At 46.5% G+C, this 27,901-nt stretch overlaps 2 protein-coding genes across 7 annotated transcripts in view; one reads left to right on the forward strand and one right to left on the reverse strand.

Moving 5' to 3' along the window:
• The window catches only part of FIRRM (FIGNL1 interacting regulator of recombination and mitosis), a 25,995-nt gene extending 11,809 nt beyond the window's left edge, over nucleotides 1-14,186 (forward strand). The window contains exons 14-25 of the mRNA XM_050900605.1: nucleotides 374-456; nucleotides 1,446-1,497; nucleotides 1,838-1,927; nucleotides 2,609-2,794; nucleotides 3,480-3,602; nucleotides 4,514-4,609; nucleotides 5,061-5,174; nucleotides 5,617-5,721; nucleotides 6,037-6,117; nucleotides 6,890-7,003; nucleotides 7,313-7,494; nucleotides 14,159-14,186. Of these exons, the coding sequence (XP_050756562.1) occupies nucleotides 374-456; nucleotides 1,446-1,497; nucleotides 1,838-1,927; nucleotides 2,609-2,794; nucleotides 3,480-3,602; nucleotides 4,514-4,609; nucleotides 5,061-5,174; nucleotides 5,617-5,721; nucleotides 6,037-6,117; nucleotides 6,890-7,003; nucleotides 7,313-7,494; nucleotides 14,159-14,186 (1,254 nt within the window). The remainder of the gene's footprint in view (nucleotides 1-373; nucleotides 457-1,445; nucleotides 1,498-1,837; nucleotides 1,928-2,608; nucleotides 2,795-3,479; nucleotides 3,603-4,513; nucleotides 4,610-5,060; nucleotides 5,175-5,616; nucleotides 5,722-6,036; nucleotides 6,118-6,889; nucleotides 7,004-7,312; nucleotides 7,495-14,158) is intronic.
• On the reverse strand, nucleotides 7,989-26,318 carry SCYL3 (SCY1 like pseudokinase 3). 6 transcript variants are annotated; one of them, XM_050900612.1, is made up of 15 exons: nucleotides 24,256-25,208; nucleotides 23,378-23,556; nucleotides 22,237-22,452; nucleotides 21,525-21,710; nucleotides 20,723-20,836; nucleotides 19,718-19,774; nucleotides 18,866-18,968; nucleotides 18,150-18,261; nucleotides 17,407-17,484; nucleotides 15,074-15,213; nucleotides 14,135-14,322; nucleotides 13,422-13,593; nucleotides 11,391-11,534; nucleotides 10,044-10,780; nucleotides 7,989-8,717 (listed from the first exon to the last, which is right to left on the reverse strand). In XM_050900612.1, the coding sequence occupies exons 3-15, from the start codon at nucleotides 22,399-22,401 to the stop codon at nucleotides 8,655-8,657; spliced, it is 2,259 nt and encodes a 752-aa protein (XP_050756569.1). In that variant the 5' UTR covers nucleotides 22,402-22,452; nucleotides 23,378-23,556; nucleotides 24,256-25,208; the 3' UTR covers nucleotides 7,989-8,654. The 6 variants fall into 6 exon arrangements, with proteins under 6 accessions (XP_050756569.1, XP_050756567.1, XP_050756570.1 ...); XM_050900610.1 differs by having other exon boundaries at nucleotides 22,237-22,522; XM_050900613.1 differs by lacking the exons at nucleotides 23,378-23,556; nucleotides 24,256-25,208 and adding an exon at nucleotides 26,280-26,318.
• Nucleotides 26,319-27,901: the final 1,583 nt, after the last annotated feature.

The raw sequence follows: 27,901 nt of genomic DNA on the forward strand, positions 1-27,901 counted from the left end.
GTAAGCTGCTGATAAAGCTGCCAGGAAAGCTGGCAAGAAAATTGGTAATACATTGGTTTAAAAAAAAAAAAATTTTTTTTTCATAACAGTTGCCTTGCAAAGAAGGGAGGCACATGATGAAATGTTTTGAAAAGTGAAAGATCCTCAGCCCATTGGAATGAATGTACATGTACATTCAAAGTATGCAAAACTAAAGGTGTAGCTGCTTGCTTGATGGTGTAGCTGAATACAGAGTATGAAAATGAGTTCTTAAAACTTTTTAAATTGGATAAGCTGAAAATCTTACTAGGTTTTGTGCTAATTAGTGGAGTAAAAGTAATAGTAGGCCTGCAGTCTGTTTCTGTGTGAATTTACATACCTATTTTCTCCTCAGGAGTATGCTCTGCTGGATGCTGTGCTGGGTTCTAGTATGATCACATCTCTGCTAGCAATGGACTCATGGTGCTTCCTTGCCCGGTGAGATGTTTCTATTACAGGTCAAGCAGGATTTCCACAGATCCAGTTAGTTCTGTTGTTTTACATAATTCCTTGAGAGAGATTTTTTTTAAGACAAAATTGTCCCAGAATTGGATTCTTTTCAGATATAGAGCATATTTTGAAAATTAGGAGCAGAAATGGCTTAGCCATTTTTACATTCATGCAAGTAAGGGGAACATACCTTTTCTATTATTTAATAATTGTTTTTTGGAATGGTTCTCTCAAGTAAATTGTGTCTGTGCGTATCAAGTTTAAATATGTTGGAGGAAATGGCCATCTCTCAGACAATATTTATAATATTTAGTCTGTAAAAGATGTCTTGGTTTTGGCTGGGATAGTTAATTTTCTTCTTAGTAGCTGGTACAGTGCTGTGTTTTGGATTTAGTGTGAGAATACTGTTGATAACACTCTGATGTTTTAGTTGTTGCTAAGCAGCGCTTATCTTAAGCCAAGGATTTTCAGTTTCCCATGCTCTGCCAGCAAGCAGGTGTGCAAGAAGCTGGGAGGGAGCATGGCCGGGGCAGCTGACCCGAACTAGCCAAAGGGGTATTCCATACCATAGAACGTCATGCTCAGTATATAAACTGGGGGGAGTTGGCCAGGAGGTGGGGATCGCTGCTTGGGCATCGGTCAGCAGGTGGTGAGCAATTGCATTGTGCATCACTTGTCTTTTCTTGGGTGTTATTTCTCTTTTTTTTTTTTTTTTGTTATATTCCTTTCCATTACAATTATTATTGTTATATTTTTATTATTCTTAGTTAGTATTATATTTTATTTTACTTTAGTTATTAAACTGTTCTTATCTCAACCCATGAGTTTTACTTTTTTTTTTCCCCGATCCTCCTCCCCATCCCAGTGGGAGGGGGGAGGGGTGAGCGGCTGCGTGGCGCTTAGTTGGTGGCTGGGGTTAAACCATGACAAAAGAGTAGGAAGTACAGACTCACAAGCTTCTGTCTCTCACATTCCAGGTATGGAACAGCTGAATTGTGCGCTCACCACGTTGTTGTGATTGCCCACTTGGTAAGAACCACAGTGACGTTTGCAATTCAGCACCAGTTTTAATCCTAGTTCTACGAGTAAACTTTCTAAATGACCAAAGACAGGAATTTCATCTTTTTCCAAATCCAAATGGAGATTGTTTTAATTCTTCAAATTGAGTTAATAATTAGCAAAAGCAGTACTGTGAAAATATAAAACAATATGCCTAGTATTTCCAACATGTCCTGCATTGTTTTATTTAGAGTGTTACTGCTGTGATCCCACAGAGCAACTCTCAGAACATTCTGTATAGAATTCATTTGCTAGGTGGTGATTTTTTCCTTATTTTAATTAGATGCATTACCTTTTTATCCTAATTCAGATAAAGTCTTGGCCCAGTGACTGTTACCAGGTCTCTGCCTTGGGTGTTCTGCTGAGGCGTATGCTGTTCTTGATGGCTCCAGATCATCAGGCAAGTATAGCACCAGCATCTTCTGTCTTTAATAGAAGAGATTTGAATCAGTGGCCTGTGTTAAAATACCCTCTTTCAGTTCTTCACAAATGACAAGATGTTGAGCGCTCGCTTGCTGTACTTGATATTGTATTTGTTATTACTCTGTTGTAGTGGATCCTAATTTGTGCAGATGTGCTTTTTAAAACAAGAAAGGCACATACACCTTTCTAAGAGTGGTCTTATTGGGCGGCAATAAAGTCCTTTTTTTGACTAAGTATGAAAAAGGCACATCTCCCAGATTTGCTGAAACTGTATGTCCTGTCATTGCATCTGCGACTGGTGTTCATGAGTGTTCTTATGTCATCAGATATAAAGAGTAGTATCCTTTCCTGTCAGTGCCTCTCTATATACCTTGGAGAGGCTAAAGCTCTTTCTTCTATTCGCTAGGGCCATTGCTTCAAGCAGCTGAAAGAGTAAGTTGCTTAATCATTCTGATGTCCTATGTGTGACAAGGGAGATGGCAGTTCTAGAAGGTTTTTATATAAAAAGTTGGATTTTATTTAAATTAAAGGTTTTACACAATTTTTTTCGTGTAATATTTCCAAAGCAAACTAGTAGTGCACTTCGGTTTCTCAGCTTTCTGACAAATTATCAAATTGTCTTCTGGTCTGTTTAGTTCCTATTAACTTTTGTTTGCAGGTAGAATTTGCTCATAAGTTTCTTCCAGAAGAGGTGGAGAACTTGGCTGTGTGGCAGCACATATCCCTCAAGGCCCTGAATCCTGACCTTAGGAAACGAGTGGCATGTCAGCTCTGTGTGGCAGGGCTCGCACAGTGCAGGCGATGGCTGAACAGCAGGCACGCTTTGGGAGAGCTCCGACCTGTGGTAAAGGAGATGTGGTTCTCTTTGTAAAAAAAAATGTGTGAACTCTGGATTTCCAAACTATAAGGATTCTGTTGCTGTCACCTCAATTCTGTTTTTCTGTGTTGCACAGCTTTTTTCCATGCCTAATTGGCATATGCATGAGCAAGAGCTCCCATTTTAATGTTTTCTTCTAGTACACAGCACCTTAGGACCCTCTACTCTGAGGGTGACAGTGGAGGACTTGCGGTTTACTAGTTATTCCAGTTGTTGTTTGCTCTCTGGGTGAGCAGATGTATTTTTCTTTAGAATTTCTGATTTATACTATGTCATACAATTACTTCTAAGTTTTAAAGTCCTGGCTGTTTTTATGCGGCATCAAATCTGAAAGATGCTCACTGGTCTCCTTGGCGAAGGAGTGTGAGAAACCAGAGACTTCCACATGAAGTATCTGCTGCCAGCTTTCGCCTGCCAATGCAGCTAATGACTACAGCACCGTGTGAAACTCACAGAAGTAACGGATGGTTTCCTTGCTTTGGAAGCTTTATTGGCCGGTGGCCTGGTGGATTAGCTGTACTGTACAGCTGACACATCACACTGGGCTTCTTGCCATCTTGTATCATTTTAGATGTTTAATGTGAGCCTGGGGTTTTGGTTCATTTTATGTGTAGGTTTTTTTGGTCTTACTTATACATTGTTTTCCTACTAGAATACTGCCCTTTCTGTCCTGCTGGCTGCCTGCAATTTTGCTGGTGACACTCTGGAGGCAGAACTTCAGGCATCTGTCTTGGGAGTGCTTGGTCAGTTCTGGACTTTTCTCCAGGCTAAGCAGGTAAGAGAATTTGCTGCTCCAATGGTGAAAGCACGATGTCTTTGAGAGGCTGGTGCTGTTTCATGACGTGTTTGTTACTAAGTTGTTTTACTTGGATTGGACCGTTTCTGTAAAGCACTGTGTAACTGCTGCCTATCTGCTGTCAGCTGCTTTATGTATTAGGCAGGCGCATGCTCTGGGAAGCAGAGTTTGAATTTTCCTGAATGTTACATCTATGGCTCCTTGTTACTCCATCTGTTACTCAGTGTCAGATTCAGACTTGCTTAACGAGAAGTCTGAAATACCTCATTCTGATTCATACCAGTTACAAATTTGGCCTATTTTAAATGTTCATTAGAATGTGAACAAAACTCATGGTGATTTAATTAGTACATAGCTTAGCACATGAAAGCCCATAGAGCTAGTCACCTTCCTCCCATATTTGAGAACAAGGGGGGAAGGCGATTCCCTTGCGACTGTATGCCTGTTCATGTCTACAGCTGCGGTAAAGAAAAAAGGATTGTCATGGTTCATACTCTGGATTAAAAAAGGTTTGAGAGCAGGGGTGAAGAAGAGCCAACAATGTGCCTCTTCCAACCTCAGCCTTTCTGTGAAGACATTTGGCAACTGATAAGGGAAAAGAAATAGGTCAGATAACCTTTAGCTGCTTATATTAGTGAGTGGAGTAAGGAGATGAGGGATAAGAAATATTCTTAATAAAAACCGAAGAAAAGGGTCTTGTAAAATATGACTACCTAGAAATACTGATATGACTGTTTTAATATTTTCTTCTGCTGCTTATGACGTGTCAGTTTATGTGTGTGAAGTGAGGCTAAGAATTTTGGAACACTACTGTAACTTTAAATTCTTTCTGAAGTAGTTATTCCATACGCTAAAATGCAATGTTACTAATATCTTGTGATCTGTTGAAGGTCTCAGATGAGCCATGTCTCCAGCAGACACTGTGTTTATTACTTCACCTTCTGGAATTTTTCATCCAAGCATTAGATGCTCAACTGATTACTCAGGTAAAAAAAAAACAAAACAAAACCTTCTTATGAATAATTTACTTCATGAAAACCAAGTTCTCTGTGATTTACTGAAATCTCAAATGAATTATTTCACGGTCTGGCCTTCTCTTAACACATGGAGGTTCCTAATTTTATTTCTTCCTTGATTACTTTCCTGGTCTTTAAACCAAGTGTATGGCACTTTGGTTAACACTTTTAACACGCTTTTGAGAATCCCATTACTCTGTAAGATAATTGAGCTATATGGATATGCTATAGAGCATGCTCATTTCTTTCTAAAATGCACACTGCAGCTTTATCCTAGCCAGTTTTATTCAAGGTGTAGCATACCTCCTTTTGTTTTCAGTCCAGTTTTCTAAAATCAATGTCCTCAGATTTAAAAAGGAGACAGAACAGTTTTCACCTGCAGTCTGTTTGATGGAGCTTCGCTGGGGTTTGTTTTCTGCAGGTATTTGCACTGCAGTCTTCCCTTTTCCAGTTGAATCCCCCAGATCATGTTCGTCTAGCGATGGTGGATTTTCTCTCTTCTATGGGAAAGGTGTTTATACCACAAGCAGCACAGGTAAATATAATTGTGGCCTTAGTGAAATAATCTTCAGTCTTTTGATGAAAAGATATGCTATTTATTTAAATATAAAGTTAAAGGATCAAGTTCTTTAAATACATACAGGAGTGCCAGGACGTAATAATCTTGGAGACTTACTAATGGTCTATGGCAGTTTTATTTTTCATCGAGACATGCTGAGTGCATGCAAGATGCTTGGTTTACTGATTTGCTTGTTGCTTCTCACCAGTTAGAAAGGACTGACATTTGAATCTCCAAGAAGAAAGAACAGAACATGTCACCTCCCTTACAGTCGTTTTTTTGCCAGACAGGGCAGTAGCACTCTCGCATTTCACAAACCTGTGCCTTGACCTTAGAGCGATTCTTTACTAATAAACCATGATGGTAAGATAGGCACAACTAACTCTTTAGAACTGACAGATATTTGTTCATCTTTCAGAGGCAAGTTGTACCCCAGTTGTCATGTTTGTTTGCTTCTCTGCTAGCTGACCAGACCTGGCTGATTCATCAGCACGCGTTGGAGGCATTCACACATTTTGCAGAGGTAAGCGTAGCAGAACGCTGGATGCATGTATTGGGCTCTGTTAACTGTTCTTGTACGGAAATTCTATCATCTTAAATGTTTGCTGCTCTTCACTGACCAATTTGGATCTTAGTATTACAGATGCTATTGCACATCAAAAGTATTGAGGGCTAATGCAGTTGTAAGTGATTTCAGGAGCTGGAAGTGAAGGAAGATTAAGCATTGGTTGCTTAGATTGGTTGCAACAGGGAAGGGGCTGTCACAGAAACATTTTTTACTTTGTCTATTCCTTTGTTAATATGAATGTACTAAACTATTACTCAACATTTTTGACAGGAAACAAGCCATGAAGATGTTGTTCCTCAGTGCCTCAATTCTGAAGAAACTAAGAACAAAGTTGTTAGTTTTCTGGCTAAGGTATGTATGTTGTTGAACCATTTTACTGCTTGCTTAGTTGATGTTGTACACATCCATTATAAGCAGTACACGGCCTATGGCTACACCTGCATGCCGATTAGATGAGTATGTTTAAAATAAATTGTTCTGTCAGCTGGGATCTGGTTGAACTTTTCTACTTGCTTTAATCAGCAGAATTAACAACTGCCATTCCTATGCACACTGCTCTTCCAGTACTTCCCAACTTTGATTTAAATGCTTTGCTTTTTCCCTCCTTGAACAAAAAAAAAATTATTAAATTGCACAGTTATTGTTGTAAGCAGAGAAATTATCTATTAAAGAGACAGGGATTTCATCATTTGGTTTGTGTGATTTCCTTCCTCGTTTCTCTTGGATCAGTTTCTGAAAGCTAAATGAACATGTATAAAACATCTTAGTCCTTTTTGCATGTTAGAAAAAATTCTCTTAAGAGCAGATGGCTATTCATGCAGAACATAGACAATGTGGGAAAGGGGGTGGTTATCATGCTGTAACCGAAGGCAGGGCTATCTGGATGAGCACTTTTTGACAAGCAGATAATTAGCAAAAGAACTGATAGCTGCCAGTGATGCTACACCAAAGTTGTAGATAACTTCAGTCTCCTGCTCAGAAGAGTGTGTGAGAATTAGGTTCACTTTGCACTGCACATTAAGATCTCTCCCTCCCTCCCCTTTGTTCTGGCATATAAATTGAGCCTATGAAGGTTGGTAATGCCGCCTTGGTTTAGTTACCTCTCCTGTGGCTTTCTCCCTAGACGAGGCAAGTAGAAGAGACAACAGAAGCACGAACAGAACGCGTGAAGCAAGAAAGGATTACCTGCAGTGCACAGTTTATGAAAATGGATGGAGAACTGGAGTCAACAGGAGAGGTACGTGCACTTCTTTAAACTATCTATCTGGGCTCTATTGTTGATTTCTGTCAGTTCTGGGAAGTATCTAAAGAGGTTCCAGATGGTCTTGCTGCCCTCCATGTTCTAAGAAAAAAGGTTGCGTGTACTCCTGGCCCTTATTATTATACCTGAATGCTCTGTACTGCCTGCCAGCCGACAAGAACTCTCACAAGGCACGGGAGTCTCTTGCAGCTCTTCTCCGTCTAAGGGTTTTCTTGCATTTGGATGAAGACTGATCACTTATGTAGAGCATTATAAATGATGTCTCATGTTTACTTAAATCTGCAGCCTCTGGCAAAAAGAGCATGTCACCCACCCTCTGAGGAGCAGTATAAGTCAGCATTAGGCACGATGGAGGGGGCAGTGGAGGCTGTGAAGCTGCTGCTCCGGAAAGGGTCACCCCCTGCTTGGCTTGCAGTGAAACTGGAGGCTCTGCATACAGCTATAGCCATCCTCAGAGACAGTGTACGGTAAGGTGCTCAACGGGTTTAAGAGACAATAAAACAGCTCAGCTCCCTGTTCAGAGGGAAGAGATGCCTTTGTACCATGATTGCTGGAGAAGAAAAAACTGTGATGCAGGGCGATGCTCTACTGTACTGCTGGGTCTCGGTTAATGTGCCAGAATCAACTGAGGTGTGAGATGTTGGCCTGTCTTTCATAATAACTGGCTGGAAGGACTGATATGTTTTAATGGACACTATTGTGCATCTGAGCTGTCATTTTGTATATTGCCGATGTATAGCTTGCTCTTCTAAGCTACTGTATGGTGATAAGCATTTCATGAGGTTGTATTTTGAATACTAAGATGTTTGAATCTGTTGTAGAAGTAAGTTACCTTTGTTCCTGTCACATACAGGTGACCAGGCAGTAGGTGTTTTTATCTTAATTTTAAAAATACACTCAAGAATAACAATTTAAGGCTCTATACTGTTCTCTGAACATACCTCTGCTGCTGGTTCCACTCCATGCTAGAGTCATCTTTTAAAAATAATCTTTATTTGGTCACAGTTAAGAGCAGGAAGAATGCGGTGCTTAAGCAGTTTGTGTTCAGTGGTCCTTCACTGCACGGTTCCTAGCACCTCTTGTACCATCCACTGACAGAACTATATAAACAGAAATAAATAAGTTGAGTAAACTGTACGTTCATCTTAAAATCATCTCTTAGCTAAAAAGTTAAAAGGAGCCATTTCTAAGGGCTTTACTTTTCTGAAAAAAAGAAAAAAAAAAAGGCACATTAACCAAGGAACTCAGTGTGACTTTCATTTATTGTCATCAGTTTTTCAGAGCAGGGATGAGTTCTGGAACAATCGCTTACACCACCCTTGGCCTCCAGTAGCACGTCAGCACCAACACACCCATCACGCTGTTCCTCTTCCCGGTAGCAGTGGCACGCACCACAGCTGGGCATATTGCTTGAGTGCAGGCCTCACCCCTGCAGTTTTTGGCACAGACTGGAAAGGAGCATCCATTGCAAGAGATCAGGCCCCACGGGATCTTGCTGGCTGCTGCAGCAAGTGCCTGCCTTCTGGCACAAGCAGTGCTGAGGTACTTATCCATTGTACTGGGGAAGCAGCGACTTCTCTTACAGAATCCAACACACCATAAATTGCCTTTGTCTCTTTCAGTCCCATTACCAGTTAGTATCATCTTCCCAGTTCAACTCCTCTTCTTCACCCCAGCCTGCAGCTTCAGCCTAGAATCACGTAAAATTATCAACATTAAGGCACATGTATTGTACTTCTGTACTTAGCACAGCCACAGGAGCCAGGCAGTAGCCTGTGCGGCTTGCGATGGCAGAGCAAGACATGAATGCCGAAAGCCCCTCATAAGACCAAAAATGAAGTGCCAGTATTTGCAGCTTTCTGTCTTAAAGACCTTATAACTACAAAAGAAAACACCTTAAAGACAAGAGCAAACTAACAATGAGAGTCTTATATTTTTATCCTAAAATTAAAGCAAGAACTGTTTGTACCAAAACCACTTTCCATTAAGAACAGGATGCTATAAACTAGATGATTTCTTTCCCCCTAGGAAACAGCTCTTGTCCTGCTGTATGAGTTTGATCTCACCTGTCCACTGACACAGCTCTTCTACTACTCCGCAGCACTGAGTGCACTACAGTGAGTGACTCCCCCCCAAAATGGGGTTGATATCATGACAGTGCTTCTGTCACACAGCAGTGTGCCACTGTCAAATGTTGTAAACAACTTTAGTTTACATCCAAGGCTCCTCTGCCCATGCAACCTGCTATCCCTATAGTAGCTCTCTTGAGGCTGAATTAGCAAAACAACTTGAAATCAACACCTATTCCCTAATGGAGTTACATGTTCAGGTGGCAGTGCTGGGAGTGCTGCCTCCCTTCCTAGGAAACAGAAGCAGTCTCCAGAGTCTCTGTGATGGGGCTAGAGGGATTTACCAGGCAGTTTTATAACCCCTCTGGTTCTCTGAAATGGAGAAATGTCTCAGCTATTCTTTCATGAAAACAAAGCACCCAAAAAGCTTTACTCTGTAATCCAGAGGTTCTGGTTTCTTGGTCCTTTATTTACAATGCTATTAGGTTTTCCTAGAAGAGCCAGGAGCAACACTAAGTCCTGAGCATACTCTTTTTACCTGTCCGAGAAACCAAGACTCTCCCTAACGTAGTGTAGAGTCCTTGCATCCAGGATACAGCAGCACAAATTAAGAGCTGGAGTTAAAACTCCTTAGTCAGTGCCTTTAGTAGTGTACAAGTTAACTCCATTCCCTCACTGTTTCTTAACACAGCTCTCTTGCTGCTGCAGTAACAGCCCGCTGAATTACCTGGTGCCTGATAAGATGCATCATTCAGAGCTCAGCATCTTGTATTCACAGGTAAAGACTCAACTGTACAGGCATATGCTGCTGATACTTCCTCAGGTTATCCACCACCTGATTAAGGAGCCAGCTGGTGCTACAACAGCGTGTTGTGTTGTGTATGTACATGCTTTAGGATCCTCTCAAGTGTGCAGTCATTTAAACCCAACTGTCTATAGCCTCTTACCTCAATAACATCAGCTGCTGCAAATTTGGATGAAAACAGCATGTTCTGGGAGGCACCTTCTCTGCTGGATACTACACCAGAGTGACTGGGAACAACCACTTCTGTCCTCGCTTCAGGTAAAATCAAGATAGCTGAAGAAGGTTTAATGTCTGGGATCATGTCAGCAAACCAGTCCAGCTCAGGGTCTTGCATGGGTTTCCTCTTCACTTTGATCGTGAATTCTTCTCCTAGGCCAGACTCCGATGAAGACTTCAACCTTTCCTGAAAGGTTGTTTTTGGCAGCACAGTTTCTCCCAGTTGTTCCTGGCGGTCCCACTTGTCATTGCTCCAGCTGTTCCCAGGGCAGGACTTTGTGGGGGGACTCAGTCTGAGGCTTTTGAATTCTTTGCTCAGTCGATGGGTATCTGGCAGAGGCCTCGGTGTTTCCACTCCATCAGCTTGCATCACAGTGAGGCAGTTTCCTGAGGACAGTTCAGGACTAGGGCTACTGGGCTCAAAGTCATCCCAAGGCTTCTCATCTACATCACGTTCAGCAAAATAAGGTCCCACACTGCCCCGTGGCTCTTGGGGCTGAATTTGAATGTTCACAGTTTTCTCAGTGTCTGTCTCCTCTGGCTCACTCCAGTCTGGCCACTCTTCTGCTGGCTTTTCGGAGGTAGTCAAAGAGCTCCTGCTGCTCCCTAGCGTATTAATGCTTCCAGGAATTCCATTCAGGGGGGACTGAGTGTCTTGCTCACCTGTGGAGGATAAAGGTGTTACATACTCGTTTCAAGAGAGCAAGTGTAGAGACGGAGTTGTGCCTAAAACTCCTTGACATCGCAGGTAGCACCTCACATGGAAATAAGCCAGTAATGCTGATTGATTGGAAAGATGCTTCAGTGCTAAGCTCCTCTTGTATTAGAAAGCACGGCCACATTCCCGCTTGCAAAGGAGGGGTATTCATCTCAAAGCCCTGGGCAATAAAAGCTGACTGCTGATAAGCAATAGGTGACTGAAAAAAGGCCATGAAAGTAAACTGAGTCAGCTTCTGAGGCCAGAGAATGAGCTGACCTATAAATACAGTGTATCATCTGCCAAGCTGTGGGAGGGGTGAAAAAGCACAGCCAAGAACCTACCATAAGGAAACAGAAATTCAAGGCCGGCCAGCCAGCAGTCTGTGTATATCAGATTCCCAAATAACTATTCCCTAGGAAGTCAAGGGTGACACTCTCCTTCCTTCACCGTCGCCTTCCTTGGTTCACTGAATCTTTCAGATCAGCACATGGGGAAAATTAACATCTTTTCAAGCAACACTTCATTTGTAGAACATTTGATTTCTAAAAAGAAAGAGCTAGGGCTGAGTTTTACCTGTCTTTAAAGCCAGCGGATTGTCTTGTTGCACAGAAAGCTTCTTGACAGGTACATTTCCAGCGATGGGGAACACACTAGAATTGTTCTTCAAGGGCCGAGAGGTTTGATTTCTCTGGTTGCTTATGACATGACTGGGGGAGTCTGCAGGGATAAAAGAAAAGAAAGGACACCAAGTCCACAAGGTGTGTTGTCAGTCTTAGTTGAAACTGCCCACAGCATTGGAACATTCTTGTTTACAACACTGACAAGCAATACTGAATGAAGTTTGGCACAGCGATCCAACAGCTGCACCTCTTGAGCTGCATATAACACAATACTCCTCTGTTCCTGCCATCGGCAGCTCTCGCCAGTACAAAGTTTGGGCAACTGTAAGCGGTCAGTTTCTGCTGATATGTTCTTTCAAGAAATACACAATGAACAAACTGATTATAATCAGAACAGATGCTTAAAAAATGCTGTCTGCCACCTGGCTGCATCCAAAATCCCAGCTTCTGTACTGCGTGACATCACAAATCCCCTGTTACCTGCCTCTCATACAAAAGCACAGCACTGATAGTCACAGCAATTCAAAGTATAAGCAAACAACTCATGCGACTACACAAACCCTCTTTTATGCTTGGGCATAAGCAAAGCAGCTTACAGGAACAAGAGTCTCTGTCCTGAAGGCTGTGTGACAGCCTCCCTCGTACCACACCCGAGGTGAGGTGGGGTGGCAGGCAGTCAAGGCCACGCTTTGAAGCTGCACAAGGCAGGTTTGTTTCCTCAGGCCAGTGATGATAGCTTGGCAAGCACCGAATTCCAGTTCATCTTTGGGAGTTGTGGCAGTGATTGAGCAGCACCAGCCTCCGCTGTGTGAGGCCCTGTTGCCAGCACCCCAGAACAGCATGGCTTGGGCCAGTGCTGCATCTGCTTCCCCGTAGCTCACCTGTGTTCCCAGCCAGCTGCACCTGCCTAGGCTAGGGGTTACCAGCACAGCCAGAGATACATGGCCTGTGGCACAGGAAAGGACTGCAACTAACACACAGAACCCACCCCCTCCCCAAAGTGCCCTTGATCAAAGGTATAGCCTTTTAGGGGCTTAAGCAAACAGCTTATTAAGCCTCACATGTTCAGCCTCTAGTACTGTTTTTTGCAGATCGTCACTCACTGTTGAGGACAAAGGTGGGGTTTTTGTTGTTTGTCAATAGTTAAATCAGGTTTAACTTTAAATATATTCTGAAAAATAAACCTGGTTTTAGCATGCAATCCACCGGGGTTTATTTACTATAGTCTGCTAAAATAATGTAAAGAAAAATAATGCAATGAGCCATCCACAGATTTTAATAAAGGGTGGTAGCTGTCAGTACACACATAATCAGGAAGAAAACACTTAAATTGATCTCTATCATGCATTTCGTTTAGTATCTCTATGTCTAAAGTAGAACAAATGCTGATTCTTCCCTCCAGTTATAAGCATTCTTAGTTTCAATATCCAGAAAAGCTTTCCCTTAGTACACTTGGTTCCAAGTTATCTAGCAGGTGCAGGGACTACTGTCTTCATTTGGATTAGCTGAAAAGCCTCCTGAGAGCTGAGAAAATAGGGAAGTTCGTATTCCTTTTCCAATCTATGAATAGAAATTGGGGGAAGAGGATGAGATTTACTATTTTTAAAAACATGAAGGACAGAGGGAATATTAAACAACTATCTGGATAAGTACATAAGTCCTTTAGAAGGGCAGTGTAGTTTTTCCACCAAAGACAAACACACACACCTAACAATCCCCTTTACTTACAGAGATTCTTAAATGAAGAGATTTAAATTTTTTTCCATGTATTTCCTACATTTAAAATACTTTTGTATAACTCTTCTTCTGATCTCAATTCTGTATCTGCAAACAGCACCCAATTTACAATTGAAGTTTAGCTGCCAATTAGCTTTTTTTCAATTAACCTGTCAACAGCAACAGATGAATCATCCAAGAAATTCTGCCTGTGTTGCTTGGCCAGAATGGGCAAGAATCCCGAGAGCACTCTGACCGTATCATTTACCTTCGGGGGAGAGATCAGCAGTTTTCATGAAACTTGGTGCAGAGCTTTTGAAAATCTTCGTTCTTTCTCCACCTACAACTACTTCAGGTCCAAGCAGGGAGACGAGAACTGCTAAGCTGTGCAGCGTTATCGCCACGATAGAGTCGCTGGTATCTCGAAGGCCCAGCAATACCTACACCAAGAACATAACAACATTACCAAGAACAGAAAATTCTGCTTTTTCACTTCTTTCCCCTTTAAATGTTATATTTGCAGCACATCTCATTTCTATGATCTCCCACAGCTCTCAGTAGACACTGGACATTATTCCGTAGCATTAAATCAGCCTTCTGCTTTGTGTTACAAGCTAAAGGGGGTGGCTGATCCTAGTGCCTGGTGAGCGCTGGACCCTAACGCCAAGGCACCCTGAGCTTAGACCGATCGTTCCTCCACTCTTGACAGCTGTGGTATGAAACGGAAACACAGTCTCTTGGTGTGACAGTCAAGGCCGACAGCTATCGGCACAAGTGGTGCGTGTGCCAGAGGGCACTGGCTTTAACAAAACCAGTACTCCAGATCAGGATGGGGTGTAAGGGTTAGGGCTTGCAGAGAAAGGAGGTTGCAAACTGTTTGTGGCCAGCGCTATGAGATCCTAACTTTAAGCTAAGAACCAACCCGAGTGGTAGAAATCCCATATTCTAGGATATACCGCATATTGTTTTTCTGTCCTTAACCTGTGGCAATATGATGTTTTTCAACTCCTCCCGAGAGAACAGTTCTGCGTAGGCATGAATGTGAGACAGCAACACCATTCGAACGTGCTCCTCGTGAACCTCAAATAGCTTCAGCAGCACAGGAATGACGTGCGTCTGGAACAAGGCTGGCGACAGGAGGCAGCTGGTCTGGCTTTCTCCAATTTGCTCTAGGGAAGAGAGGTGAAGATGGGAAAAGGCTGCTTCAATGATGAGAGACAGCTCACCCAAAAGCTACTCGCTGAGAAACCATCACAGCCGAGATCTACAGTGACACCCCGCTGCCAGGTCTGATTCTTTGTCAGCTGCCAACACAGCTTGCTTGGGATGTCAGAGGTGGGAGGGAGGAGAGGCAGCAGTGCCAGTGTCCATTGCTCGATGGCAATGGCTCTGAACACGGAAGGTCAAACAGTCACAAGAGAGGTACTGCTTGGCTGAAACACCAGTAGCTATTTAGGAAAAACTTTAAGAGAGGGGAGGCAAACAGCAGGGACAGAGATAGCTGGGGATCCAGCAAGACGTGCTGAACACCTCTTGCAGAGGAAAGGAGAAGAGACTGAGCGCCCTTACAGGAGAACGAGTGCAGTGGCAGAAGAACAAAGGGCAGGCAGGGTAGGGGAAAGGTGGGAAGAGGAATATGCAGTGAGCCACTGGGGAAGCCTGGGGTGGGAGGGTGGGGTGACACGTAAGCCTGGGAAAGAGCCCAGGCAATTCCTAATTCTCCTCCCAGCATCAGCAGAGCAGTGGAAAGTATTGCAAACTGGGAAGCACACATAACTGTCCTTTCCAGTTCTGTATGTTACGGTATTTGTTCTGGTTAAATAAACACCACTATTCCCTTGATTCAACGGAACAACCACTCTGAATTCATTCCAAACTTGTCAGTAATAATTGTGAAGAGAGAAAGTATTTAAAGGTCACCTTTCTTTGGACCCAGCAGATGAGGAAGAAAACTCTTGACAGCTACAGGTTCTGCAAACACGAGCTGATTGAGTAGAAGAGGCACCAGCCGTGACGCTATCAGCTCCTCTGACAAGCCGGCCACTCTGTCCAGCAGGAATCTGCATTCCAGGAGAGAGCAATTAGTACCAAGGCAGCCTTCCATGCATTTACAACTGTTTCCCTTAATATCGCTTTCCCCTCTTTCTGTGTCTGCCTCATCTCCTAGAGACAGCGTCCCATCGCAGCCTCTCACTCTGCCTGCACTCTAACCTAGAAGGACAAGGCTCTGCTCCTGCCTGGGGCTTTCAGGCAAAGATAACACAAAACAGGAGCCAGAGACACATCCTGTAAAACCCGCACCCGGATCACGGGCTGTCACGAGCACATCCAGCTGTCACCGCCGCCCCTGCAGCTGGCACATGAAGGCTTCCCCCTCTGAGAAGCTGCCCACTGCTGTGGCATCAAACTGCCTCAGAGGTGGTATCATCTCCCATGAAGTGCTACAGCGTTAAAACTGCAGAAGAGAGTTGTCCTCTCACCCCACAGCCCGGTGCATCGCAAGAATTTTCCTACTGCCTGAGAAAAGGCTGTTCTACCCACCACACAAGGGAAGTTTCCCTTGCAAAAAGGAAATCCCATTGTGAAACCACTTCCATCTAATACATTTTAGAGGTGGCCAACAGAGTGCGGGTTGGCTTTATTTATTTAAGTCACAGAGTTTGATTTCGTGCAACTGCTCTTCCTTGTAGGATTTTAATGTTTAAAATATCAGTAACAGTTACTGCTTTTCTCTAGGCTTGGAGGAGACCAAGAGCAATAGTGCACATGCTGTGAAAGCCCCTCTGCCTGATAAAGGGGCAGCACTGCTGTATCTTTAAGCAAAGTATTCATGCCCTCCCTCAGTAAACACTGCTGTTACAGAGATGGTGGGGACCATTCTGAATGCTTCTGCTAAGATCCCCTTTCTCCCCTTATTTCCTCCACTTAGTCTCAAACTAGTGAAATCAAAGTAGTGTTACAACTGATAGTGACCACAGAAGTATAAAACAGGCAGGGACATAGCTCTGTAAGAAAACCCAGGCTCTTTTATATGGAAGAGGAAAGAAAAATTCAGCTTCTCCCTTTTTCAGGCCCAGATAATGCCATGACTACATGGAAGCTTCCCTTGCAGAAAACTTTGCGGGGACCATGACAATAGGACTTCCTGCAGATGCTGCACTACTGCAGCCGAGACAACAGCTTTACCCAGACAGGGCTGGCACCACAAGATTAATTCACCCAACATGTCTTATTGAAAACTCTCTCATTAGCAGTTCACAATATCTGCCTAAATGGAAAAAAATTTTCAGCCTCAAGAGGTGCCTGGTGCTAGATTTCCCTTTTTTGCAAAGTCGCATCTAAAATAAAGCTACTTCTGAGAATGAGGCAAGGGAAAGATTCTTTTTTCCCAGCACATTAAAAGAAGCTCTCTGATATTTTAGAGTCTTTTGAAACTGGGCAAGCAAGATAGCCTTTGTGTAAAGCAACAGGACCCTGGGACAGCTCCAGTGAGGAGCTGTTCACCAGAGCTTGAGCAGGCGAGCTGTTAGGCCACACTCCCTCCTCTACTGCCACGCTACAGCACATGACTGGGCTTTTCAAACGATTCCTGCTTAGCCATGGTGCGGTGGGAGATGGGACAGTGCTGCTAAAGCGGGTGGAAGAGAACCTGAATAATTTAACTTCTGCTAATAACGTCAGCATTATGCCCCACAAAGTGCATTAACTCAATTAGAATGCGGACAATGGAAAAATTCTTTCCTCTTCACATCCCTGTACTCCTGGGAAAGCTTCTGTTCTTGGCCCTGCAGGAGTTCAACCCAGCTGCTAGCAAGCAGACGGGATTCAGAAAAGCATCCCTGAAGTGACACGTGTCACTACAGTCCGGTTTCTGACTGATTCTCCAGCGACAGTAATTGGTCTGTAGCAGGTAAAAACACTGCTGTCTGTATGGCTGTGCATAGCGTCACTCCGGAGGCTGGCGAGTATCAGAATGATGCAGAGCCCAGCAGGTACCGCTCCTCCTAAACACCAAACCATTCACAAGAAATTGGGAAAGGAGGGAGCGAAGAGTTTCCTCTTCGATGCGATCATTACTTTGGCTGGAGTACCCAAAATATTAGAGAGCAAACAGTGTTCTGCCAAAGCAATTAAAATCTGCCACCTGAGGAACTACCTCTCTGGCCACCAGCCTCCCCAGGTCCCCCCACAATCCCATGCGGCAGCAGTACTGCTGAAATAAGAAGCTTCCAGATTACAGTTCCTTCACTTACTTGAAAAATTCAGTTTTTTCCTCCTCAGACTTTAGCGTTAAGGTCTTCAGAAAATTCACAACTTCCAGAAAATCATTCCTAAGCACAAAAACATAGGCTGTCAAGTGTGATCCTTATTGATACTTAAACCACCCACAACTAAGAGATTGCAAATCCCCGTCCTTCACAAGGATACAAGTCAAATCCTGGTGAACCAAGAACGCCAGCACGGAGGCGTGACCAGTTACCTGAAAGCTGCGCCTGCGCAGTGCTGCACTTTGAAGTCAGCAATTCACAGGGAGACCTGGGCAACACGGCATCAGCCACCTCTGACCACCTTACCAGGGCAATGAGGAGAACAAAGTGCCACCCTACACTAATGCCACCACCCAGGGAAGCACTCGGGTGACAGCAGACGCAGCTCTGTGTGGGTTATCTTGGAGCCTGCTTTGCTCCGGCGGTATCACTAATGATTTTATTTTCTAGAGCATTTCCCACCACCTCCCGTGAGCTTGGGGAGATCCAACTGACTGCGTGTGACTGAGGGACATGCTTTTGTCACCACTGCTAGCTCAGCACCTCGTTTGGAAGGCTGATAATGCTTTCTGAATTTAAGGAGTCTCTTTGTCAAAGATCCCTCTAAGGGATTAAGTCTGCACTTCCCATCTGATAAGTAACACACCTTCACAAAATTAACACATTTGCAACACAGAAATAAGCGGTATCAAGACATACGAAGAGAGGCAGGATATTCCTTTCCTTACCTGAAGAACTCATGAGGCAATAAGCTGGACAGTGGTGGACGACACTTTGGATCTGGATTCAGCAGCGTACAGTGCAAGGTTTGCTGAAAGCTGGAGAGAATATCTGCTGAAACTGAAATCCAGAGCACCTACAATTAGATTTCTCTCTCTCAACACCAAACAAGCTATGTTCAGGAGTCCTCCACCCTCACAAAAACTTATTTTTAGCTCTATTTGACAGCAAAATTGCTTATATCTGTCCCTAAAGGAAGGGAAAATAGCATTTCCATTTCTCTTCCTAAGCTGCTTGGCTGTTGGGGCACCAAGGAGTGCTACTGTCCTCCCAAGAAGCTTCTTGCTCCTCCTCTGCTAGAAGGTAGCAGCCCCTGCTCAGCTGTGGTACACAACGTCCACGTACCCGCGTCCACAACCCTTGATGAAGCGGCTGGTGGGGCAGGACCAAGCGAACCTCTGACTGCTGCAGAGCAGAGTTGGGAGTGCTCGTGTTGCATGGGCTGGTGACCTCCCGCCACATCTAACCATGTTCAAATGCAGGAAAAGGGGAACACAGGAGAAGCCGAAGTCTGCATTTTAACTTAGCAAACACAAAGAACAACAATGACCACTGAACCTGTAGCACATCTGCCAGCTGCAAGAAAAGGCAAATGGCTCAATGCATGCAAGGAATAAGCTACAGAGGCCTGTCGATAGCAAAATAAACACGTGTCATTCCTCACCCTGATCATTTAGGACCGTCAGGAGATTTTCAACCATTGTTCCAAACGCGTAGGCATCCCTCGCGTGCCCGTAGCTGTTGGGCAGAATTTTGAAATCTGCAGACTGAAAATAAAACCAAAAAGATGAGCAAAGCAGGAGTTTGTGAAATAGTCGGTAGTTTCCACGAGTCTCTATTCCCACCCCCTGCCATATACACTCTCCAACTCTTTTTATAGCACCAAAGCTCCACTAAGTACCCTACAAGTAGAATATTATGCTAAAAAAACCTCCACCGGGGAATTTATAACCCAAAGGAGCAACTACATCACGATGAAACAATTCCCCGATGAATGCACGCAGCAACTGCAGGTCAACAGCTTTCAGCATTTCTATGGAAACAGGTGATAATTAGAGAGAGAAAGAGCGCTCCTTTAGCATAAGCAACTCATAGGATGCTTAATGGATAGGAGGTGACTAACAAGTGGAAAAAAGGCTGTTATGAGAGCTACACAACCGTGTGACCGCAGCGATCTGGGCAATCTCAGCAACTACTCTGTAATTTTTGCAAAGCTTTGATGATTTAGAAGCATTAAAGCTGCAACACAAAGTGTTTGAAAAATATTAGGAGAACCTGCTGTCCCATCACTCCTCATTCAGAATTTCACTTCCCTGTGCCCAACACCATTCCCAAACCAGGGATGGGACAGAAAGGGGAAAAAAAAGGAAGAGAGTAAACCTCAGATATTATCCAATAGCCACTTCCTCCCATTCAGGCATAAGGAAATAAAACCTGTGAATGAAAACTATTTCCCGAACATCACACTTTCACTTGTTGCCAGCAAGAAGTTCCTCCAGCAAGTGACGTTACTCACCATCTCCTCACAAGGGATGCACGACTGGTCTCGTACTGACTTGACATGCCAGAGGAACTGCAAGGAGAAGAGGGGAGACATGAGCTGCCTCGATCGCTGATCTGTGCCAAGCAGCAGGAGCAGGGTGTCCCCGCGGGCCAGGGCTGAGCGTGTGGCAGGAGGTCGGCCCCTGCCCCTTCAGCTGGCATCCAGGGCAGGCTGCGCTTTGCTCTGCCCGGAGGGGAAGCACAAACGGACCAGGTGCGAAGCACCAAGCTGACAGAAAGCAACTTCAGGGCACCACAGCCAACTCATCCCTTTAGTCCTCAGTCCCATCGTCCCGCGTGATCCGTCTGGACAGGGAAAGGATTTCATGAGCTTTGAGAGATTTCATGATCACAGAGATCAGTGTCTGCCTGATCCCTTCTGAAAGGTGATACACGCCAGGGACACTCAATACAGTTCGTGAAGGATTTGTGGATCCTCTGGGAGAAAAGGCAATAGACATTTACGACACAGTGCCAGGCTGCAGCAATGACTCTGCACAGCATGCAGCAGAAATCAAACCAGGAATTTTTCTGCTAAGATTAATAACAAGCAATGAAGATGCCAGCAGCAAAAGCTAAGGAGTCATTTAAATTATTTTCCTTATCGATTCATTTCAACCTGAATCTTCGTGCTTCACACTAAAGCTTTTTCCAGTTTTTTTTTTAAAATCAGTCCAGAGGAGCAAAGATTTCTCACTCTCCTCAGTCTTAACCTACCCTCCAGCCAGCAGTTTCCCTTAGAAAAGTAGCTGCTTTTTGGCTAATGGGGAATTAGTTTCTGTTTGTGTAGATGTTGTGGTTTATAGTTACAGTGTCCTTAGAGCAAAGATTCAGGTCAGAGCTGGAAGTGAGCCAACACACTTAATAGTCAATTCAGATAACTGGAAGGACTTGGGCCTTCACATCCACAGATGGCCAGCTTCAGCAGGCCAGGGGCCCTCTCCCGGGCATCAGAGGGTGTGCTTTGCTTGGCTCTTACCTCTGGGGTGGCTTCACTGAAGTTACAGACTGTTTCCATTCCTCCCAGCTTCCAGTGCCCATCCTCACTTACAAACACGGATGATAAACAGACATTGTTATGCGTTAGGTTCCCCTAAAACAGTAAAAAAAAAAAAAAAAAAAAAAGGATAACAGACTTGGGGATAGATGAAGACGTAAAATCTTAATCAGCACTAATTAGGTGCTGTGAGGAGCTGAGGAAAAGCTGCCCAAAAGCACACAATTCTAACGGCCCTTTGGATTTCGTAGGTGACTAGCAGGTATCAGGCAGAAGGGCTGGGGTTTTAGAGCAGACAAAGCTCTAATTTTCACAGCCCTTGCAATGCAACTGTAAATCCAGAGAAGACCTCCAACTATGAACAGAAAGCCCAAAAGCTACAGTCTGAGCTGGGATTTAACTGCAGTCCTGGACAAACACACAGTGCCAAAACAGGGGAGCGGTGACACCGATCTCTGACACGTAGCAACAGCTGTAAATGCATGCCAAGGCCGAGCAATCCCATTTCCCTAAAGTAAGAAGCACTGCAAGCAGATGTCAATTCCTGAATTGAGAACTGCTCTCTTACTTCCAACACCCACAGCGTTTTCAATTACCCTTCCTCCTACAAAGCAGCCAATAATTTTAGCAGTTTCAGCCTAAAAGAACTGTGGGGTGTGTGTCTCTCTTTTTGTGAGGACTCAGGAATGAGACGGTCATCCAGGCAAGCCCAGGTACAACGCTCTCCTGTCACATTTCATCTGTCTCCCACCAAAGCCTGATGACTGCTGCTGGTGGTACCTACCCTATCATGGAGGAAGATGAGCGCCAGCAACACGTCGTAGATCCCTGCGCAGATTTCTGCGGAAGAGAGCGTCTCCAGGACCATCTCCAAAGGCTTTACACGTTCTGTAACCAGGTGGATCCCATTTGCTTCCACAGTACAAGAGAGGAAGCGCAGAAGGCAAGGGTGGCGCAAGGTTTTCAGGTGCTTCCAGAAACAAAGGCATCTGTTAAATCTCATCCCAGCATCTCTTTTGGCTGCACAGCTTAGCCTTGTACTTTTAGCCACGTTTTCTGCTTGAATTTAGACAGCCCATCCCTGCTCCTCACCAAGCACTCAGCACACTCACTCACTGCAGAACTTTTTAATAATACATCCAGATACAAAGTCTTACGCAGAATAAACAGAGTATTTTGGGTAGGATCCACCCAAGAAAGACTCTCTGACTTGTATCTGCAGGAAGAGACCAGTACTCTGCGAAGTAATGCAGGTATCGCTATCGGAACATCGCTCCCCGCCACTGCTCGCATCGTGCAGCGCACCATGGGCTTCAGAGCTGCCAACCCCCTTTTTTCCCCCTTCACGGCAGCTCTTTGCAGCCAGGGTCAACTTCGACCTTTCCTCCTGCCCTTACTCCCCAAGGGTTTGACCCTCATTAACCGATTCCCATGCCTCCAAGAAAAAAAGAGGGATAGCTCTGGCAAGTCTGTCCCAGGCACGCTCTCTACAGTACCTTGGCAGCTTTATTAACCTTATCTTCATTCTCTCGCTTGTACACAAAGACCGAAGCAAGTTTGCCATCTTGTAGCACGGCCGGATAAATTGTGTGTCCAGTTGGCAGTGTGAATGACGGCTCTTCTAGTGCGTAGCTCTTTAAAGCGCTGTTCTCCGAGCCCATCACTTGCAGAGTTCGGCCGTTGCAGAGGTTCCCTCTTGACGACAAACAGGCCTTTGGATGAAGGAAAATTTTTTCAGACCGATTTAGTTCCGGCGGGCACTGTCCGCTGTCAAAGCATTTTCTGCAAAGCATGAAACAGCCATGAAGAAGCTCCTCCTGCCAGTATCCTCTCCTTCAGTTTAAGGACAAGAATAAAATCCCCATCGTTTATTTTGTAAAGGAAACCAAATGTCCACAAAAGGGTTCAGATCAACAGGCGAGCAGCTCTCTAGCTGTGGAGCTACGACTGCTCTGGCATCCGCGTCAGCATCACCACCAGACATCACCAGCTCTGACACACAGATGAACAGACAGTACCGCGTCCACAACTAGTCCTTGTCCTGGCTACCAAACCAAGAATCCACCAAAACCAGGATCCACCAATACCCCCAGTCATGCAGACACCTACTCCAGGGGTTTAATTCAGATTAATCACAGTCAGCAGTTAGGAGCTGTGATTGCCACCGCCTTAGGGCACAAGGAGCCCCTGGCCTTCTTAAAAGCAGCCATTCCTCAACTCTCCAAGCCACAGAGGATTTCAGTGAAGCTACGGTCAGGTAACCTCCTCCAGCAGCATGCTCTTCCCCACCAATTACCTTCTCTCCATCTGACAAATATTCCATCTGCCTGCCAACCCTTCCTTCCTCCCTCCCACAGCCTCTGTCAGGAAGAGGCTGACACAGATTTTTGTGCTGCTTCCTCGCATACAAAACTGGTAAAACAACATGCTGATTGCAGAGGCTCTTTCAGAAAACACTGACCGAGCACATGCTCTGTAATCAGGCTTGTGATCACAGGCTACGGGCGAGACCCTGAATACTGCTCTGTACGCAGAAGTTAGCAAACTATCTTTAGTAATGAGAGGAGGAGAGAGCAAAATCTCAGTTGTCAGGAAAAGTGGGGAAAAAAATTGCCCACCCCCAAGCATTTTTTGCACCTGGAGAATCACTTTATGGTGGTTGTTTCCAGCCGTGACCTGAGGCTTCAGGAGGGCAACAACATGGGAGTCTCTCAGCTCCCTGACAGAGCTGTTCCAGCAAAGCCGCTGCTCCGGCCCCTCTTCCTCGTCTCTAGTTCAAGCCCTCCCAGGAGCTCCGAGGTCAGCAGCCTGGCGGCCTTTTGGAGAGAGAGCTGGTCTGTTAACGGTTTCCTGGCTTCTTTTCACTGCTTCGGTTAAGAATTAGTTATCTAAATGATCGCCCGCCCTTCCCCCAAAGTGTCCTATATTTAAACATGTTATGATCTGATGTTTTTATTAAATGTAAATATGCCAGCTGCACAACCCACTAGTCAACCAGAGCACTGGGAAGGAGCAGAATGCTGCCTTTTTAATAGACTTCATACAAATCCCCGCTCACACATCATTTAATTGCCTTTGTTAGCTAACTGTTCTGTAACAAACAGGTAGCTGCAACTCTAGACGTGCTTGTTGCTGGGAGGAACGAACCCTATGAACACATTAGATATGGGAAGCAGAACACATTACGGCTCCTAACTGTTTGATGCGAACAGACCTTAACCCTCCAGAGTGTGCAACCACCACTACAGTCTGAAATTGTGGTTTGGTTTTTTTTTTTAATTGATCTTCTGTGTCCTGATCCACCTAAAATCTAACACTGAATTAACTACAGAACATGCAACTTCCTATCATTCTCTCCCCTCTAGTGTCAGGGATGCATCTGCACCTTTTCAGTAAGTTCCTTTAATGGGACCTTTAAGAAATAAAGGGAGAGCTACAGCAGTCTATACTGCAGCTTCCCAGCACTACAGAGCAGCTATCAGGTGAAAAGAAAACACGATGCAGCAGTTACCCACGTTTCTAAGAAGGACTTTCTTGTGACCTCCTTGGCACAAAAGGATTCACGCCGCCTCGAGATGAAGGGCTTCCTCTCCAGCCGGTCCCTGGGAGCTCTGCTCCAGCTCAGCCCAGGTTAACCTTCCATACCTGCGTGCAGCGGCACCGGCTGCTCCTCCTGGGCACAGCTGAGTGTGTTTATCTGCAGTCTCTGCTCTTTTCAGCTTTGCTTTGTTCGCTAGCTCTACTTTCGTTATTTCTCAGTCAGATTTTGCATAGGACAGCGGAAAGTATCTGAGCTGCCCTAGCGCCTCACGTTCCTCCAAATACGTACGGACATATTCACCGGTTACAAATTTGGCTTCAGAGACACCCACGGTTCAGAAATACTGTAACATCAGAGTCATTCAGATACCTGCGATCTACTCGAGTGCCACTGTACGACAACCAGCTCCAAACAAGCACCCCCCGCTCCAGGTAACCGCCTCTCAGGAGGAGCCCAGCGACTCTCGGCATCAAACGCCGAGCACCTTCAAGCGAGCAGCTTCCAACAGCCAAGCGGCAACAGCAGCCTGTGGAACCACGAGCCGCACTTTTCAGGAACACGTCAGCTTCGCAAAACCATCGCTTGGTTTCTTTCCTTTTTCACAGCACTGCAAAACACGTTGGCTATTGAAACTCCAGCAGGCAAAAGCATTTGCAAAGGGGTACGCCTAGGTGTGGCTAAAACCCAGGGAAGAATTCTTCCGATGCTAAAATAAACTGTCAGTCACACAACTACACTGTGTAAGGACCACGTATGCTTTGTGGGTTAAGAGCATTACCCGCGTTAGAACCCTTTAATATCTTATTTTCAATAAATTGTAAACACGAACATTAGATGTAACACACAGTACACCTTGAGATGGAGAGGAGCCCAGCAGGGAAAGCCAGAGGGACTGGTAGTTAAGGACAATTTGCGTTTGCTGCCATAAAGGGTGTTAGAGTTGGAATTTCAATTTAGTTTCTTTGTGGAGTGATAACACCCCGCACACGAGGTATCCACCTGAAACACGTACACTAAGCCCCATCACTCCACAGCTAAGAGCGAGGCAGTTCCCGGCTTTCCACTCGCCCTGCCCGCCACCTCCCATGCCAGCAGAGCCTCCTGGAAGCCGCTGGCAGAGGTGATGGGAGCTTTGCTCCCAGAGGCAGAGGGTCCCCAACACGGCACCTGCAAACGTCCAGCAGGCACCTTCCGCAGGCAGTGCCACGAAGGCGGACGGGTGGGCGACCAACAGGCAACAGCCTCTCTGGGAAAGGAAACGTGATTTTATCACACCTTCCAAAGGACAGTTCAACCCCGCACACCAGGCGTGGGGAAAAGGCATGCGTTTTAACAGGCAGGGCTCCCCGAGAAACACCAGCGTAACACCAGCTGCCGGGAACAACGCCGCTGCCTACAGCGCACTCAAAACAACTACAGTCACCAACGCGGTATTTGCTTTTTTCCCCAGAAAATCGAGCTTTTGCCCCCACCGCGTACCCTACCTGCGAGTTACAAACACCTGCACGGAGGGAGGGCAGCGGCACCATTTGCTGAGCCGGGCTGGCAAGACCTGTCCTGAGCGAGGCCTGAGGCACCGGCTGCAGCCCAAGCAGCCGACCGGGCCCAGGCGGGGGCAGAGCGCCCGTGCCCCGGCCCAGCAGCCCCGGCCCCAGGCGCGATGCCACGTCGCCGGCAGCAGCGAGCCCGCAGGCAGCGCCAGGCCGGGCAGCGCCGGCGACAGGCAGGACACTGCCCGGGCGCCAGGGGAGCCGGGGCCACCGGGTCCCCAGGACTCACCGGCGCCCTGGGGCGGGTGGAGGAGCGGACCCCTGGTCACCGCCATTCACCGCCTCCTCGCTCACCCCCAGTCCCGTCAGCCCCCCATTAACGGCCTCCGCCATTAGTCCCTGCCACCTTCCACCACCTGCCTCCGCCATTAGCCCCTGTCACCCCCCCGCTACCTGCCCCCCAGCCGCCTCCCGCCCCGGCCACCCCCCACGAAGGCCCCCTCCCCACCTGCTCCCCGCCGGCCCGGGGCGGGGGGGCTGGGGGGGGGGGGGGTGAGGTGGGTGCCGCCTCGGCCCCGCCGGCCGCTCCCTCCCTCACAGCGCGGCCGCCGACTCGCGCTTCCGGCAGCGGCGCGCCGTGGAGTCGGGAGGGCTGGGGGGGCGGAGCGCCGCCACCTGCCTCGCGCGCCCCCTGGCGGCGGGAGGGTCGGGGCGAAGCGGGCGGACGGGCGGGCGGTCATCTTGCGGGAGGGCGCGGCCCGCGAAGCGGCGGCGGCCATTTTGGTCGTGGGCGAGTCTCCCTCGCAGGCCGCCCTCGCCCTTTCCGCGGCGAGTTCCGTACCGGCAGCGAGCCCGCCGGCGGCCCGTGTCTGCCAGCCCCCCCGAGCCCTGCACCCCCAGTCCCTCAGGAATCGTGGCAGCAACTGAACACCGGCGTGAACCGCAGCCCAGCCCTGCGTGCGGCCTGTGCTCGGGTCAGCCCCGCGGCTCCCGCCTGCGCTGCGGTCCAGGCCCCGCAGCAGCGGCCGGGCTGTCCCCCCCGCCAGCTCCATCCTCCGTTTCTGCTGCTCGGTGCTGCAGGGGTGGTGGGCAGGACGGACCCTCCGCCTAGACCTCCTTCGCTGCGTGGAAACGAGCTGTGCTGCCTGTGATTTATGGGTGTCGGGCGCTTGGGGAATCGGTGTCTCCCTCCTTCGAACGTACGGCGGCGGCCTCCTGTCCCCCGGCTGCATTTAGTGAGCTAATTTCCTCCCACAGTTTCCCCGCTCAGCCCCCACACCGCTGCTGCAGGGAATCGAGCAATAGCTGCCCGACCTGCCTAAATAAAGGGCGGGCGACAGAGTGAAAACTGCATACGCAAGGCAGGTGGTCTGTCTGACCTGCCTCCCTGCACCATCGCCCCGAGCCCTGCGCGTTCGCTGTGGTGGTGGAACTCGTGCATCATAAGGAGATCTAGTTAATGCCATTAAAACTAATTGCTCTCTATGCTGCAGAGTAAAGCGACTCCGGGGAGAGATTTCACGTGAGTATTTTGGACAGCAGAACGAACGTTGAAAGGAATTACTATAGTGCAGTGGGAGGTCTGGGCTTTTCACACACTATTTTCATATCGCCAATGTTATTCCAGTTTCATGCGGTGCCAGGGCATTAGGATGTGGTTTGCTCAATCATTTTGAACATAACGCTTAGAGCGAGCAGGGCCCAGCAGCACACCCCATACCCGTGGCCTTGTCTAGACAAAGATTTAATGGCAATGGCAGTGTGTTTAACAAAGGTGGTCTAAGCTGCGCAAGCTCCTTGGCTTTCTTTAGTAACGAAACTCCACCAGTTTAGCCTGCATTAAATTTTGTGCTGTCAAATCTGGCATGAACTTTGTAGGGCATATTCTTTAGCAATACACTTCCCCCCCCTTTCTAGCGAAGCCTTCCAGTCCGTGCCCAGAGCATGGACAGTGCAGATACTCCCAGGGACGCACGTCTGCTGGCCAGTGGCTCGTTTATGCTAGAGTCCCTTCAGCACAACAAAGCCACAGGTATCTGGACAGAAAAAGGAGATCCCCTCAGATCCACACCCAAACTCCGTTCACTTGAGCTTCATGATCTGTTTAGGCAAGCAAAGAGGAAGGCTTTC

The sequence above is a fragment of the Gymnogyps californianus genome, chromosome 8 (genome assembly GCF_018139145.2).
Source record: "Gymnogyps californianus isolate 813 chromosome 8, ASM1813914v2, whole genome shotgun sequence".
NCBI lineage: Eukaryota > Metazoa > Chordata > Aves > Accipitriformes > Cathartidae > Gymnogyps > Gymnogyps californianus.

Bases quoted from the DNA above. Each gene is read 5' to 3' on its own strand.
- SCYL3 (XM_050900606.1), bottom strand. From the start codon at position 22,533: ATGCTTTGCAGAAAATGCTTTGACAGCGGACAGTGCCCGCCGGAACTA. The intron at 10,781-11,390 runs GTAAAACTCAGC...TATCCTCCACAG, and splicing joins TCCGCTGGCTTTAAAGACAG to GTGAGCAAGACACTCAGTCC. The intron at 8,718-10,043 runs GTAAGAGGCTAT...ACGTGATTCTAG, and splicing joins CAGCAGCTGATGTTATTGAG to GCTGAAGCTGCAGGCTGGGG.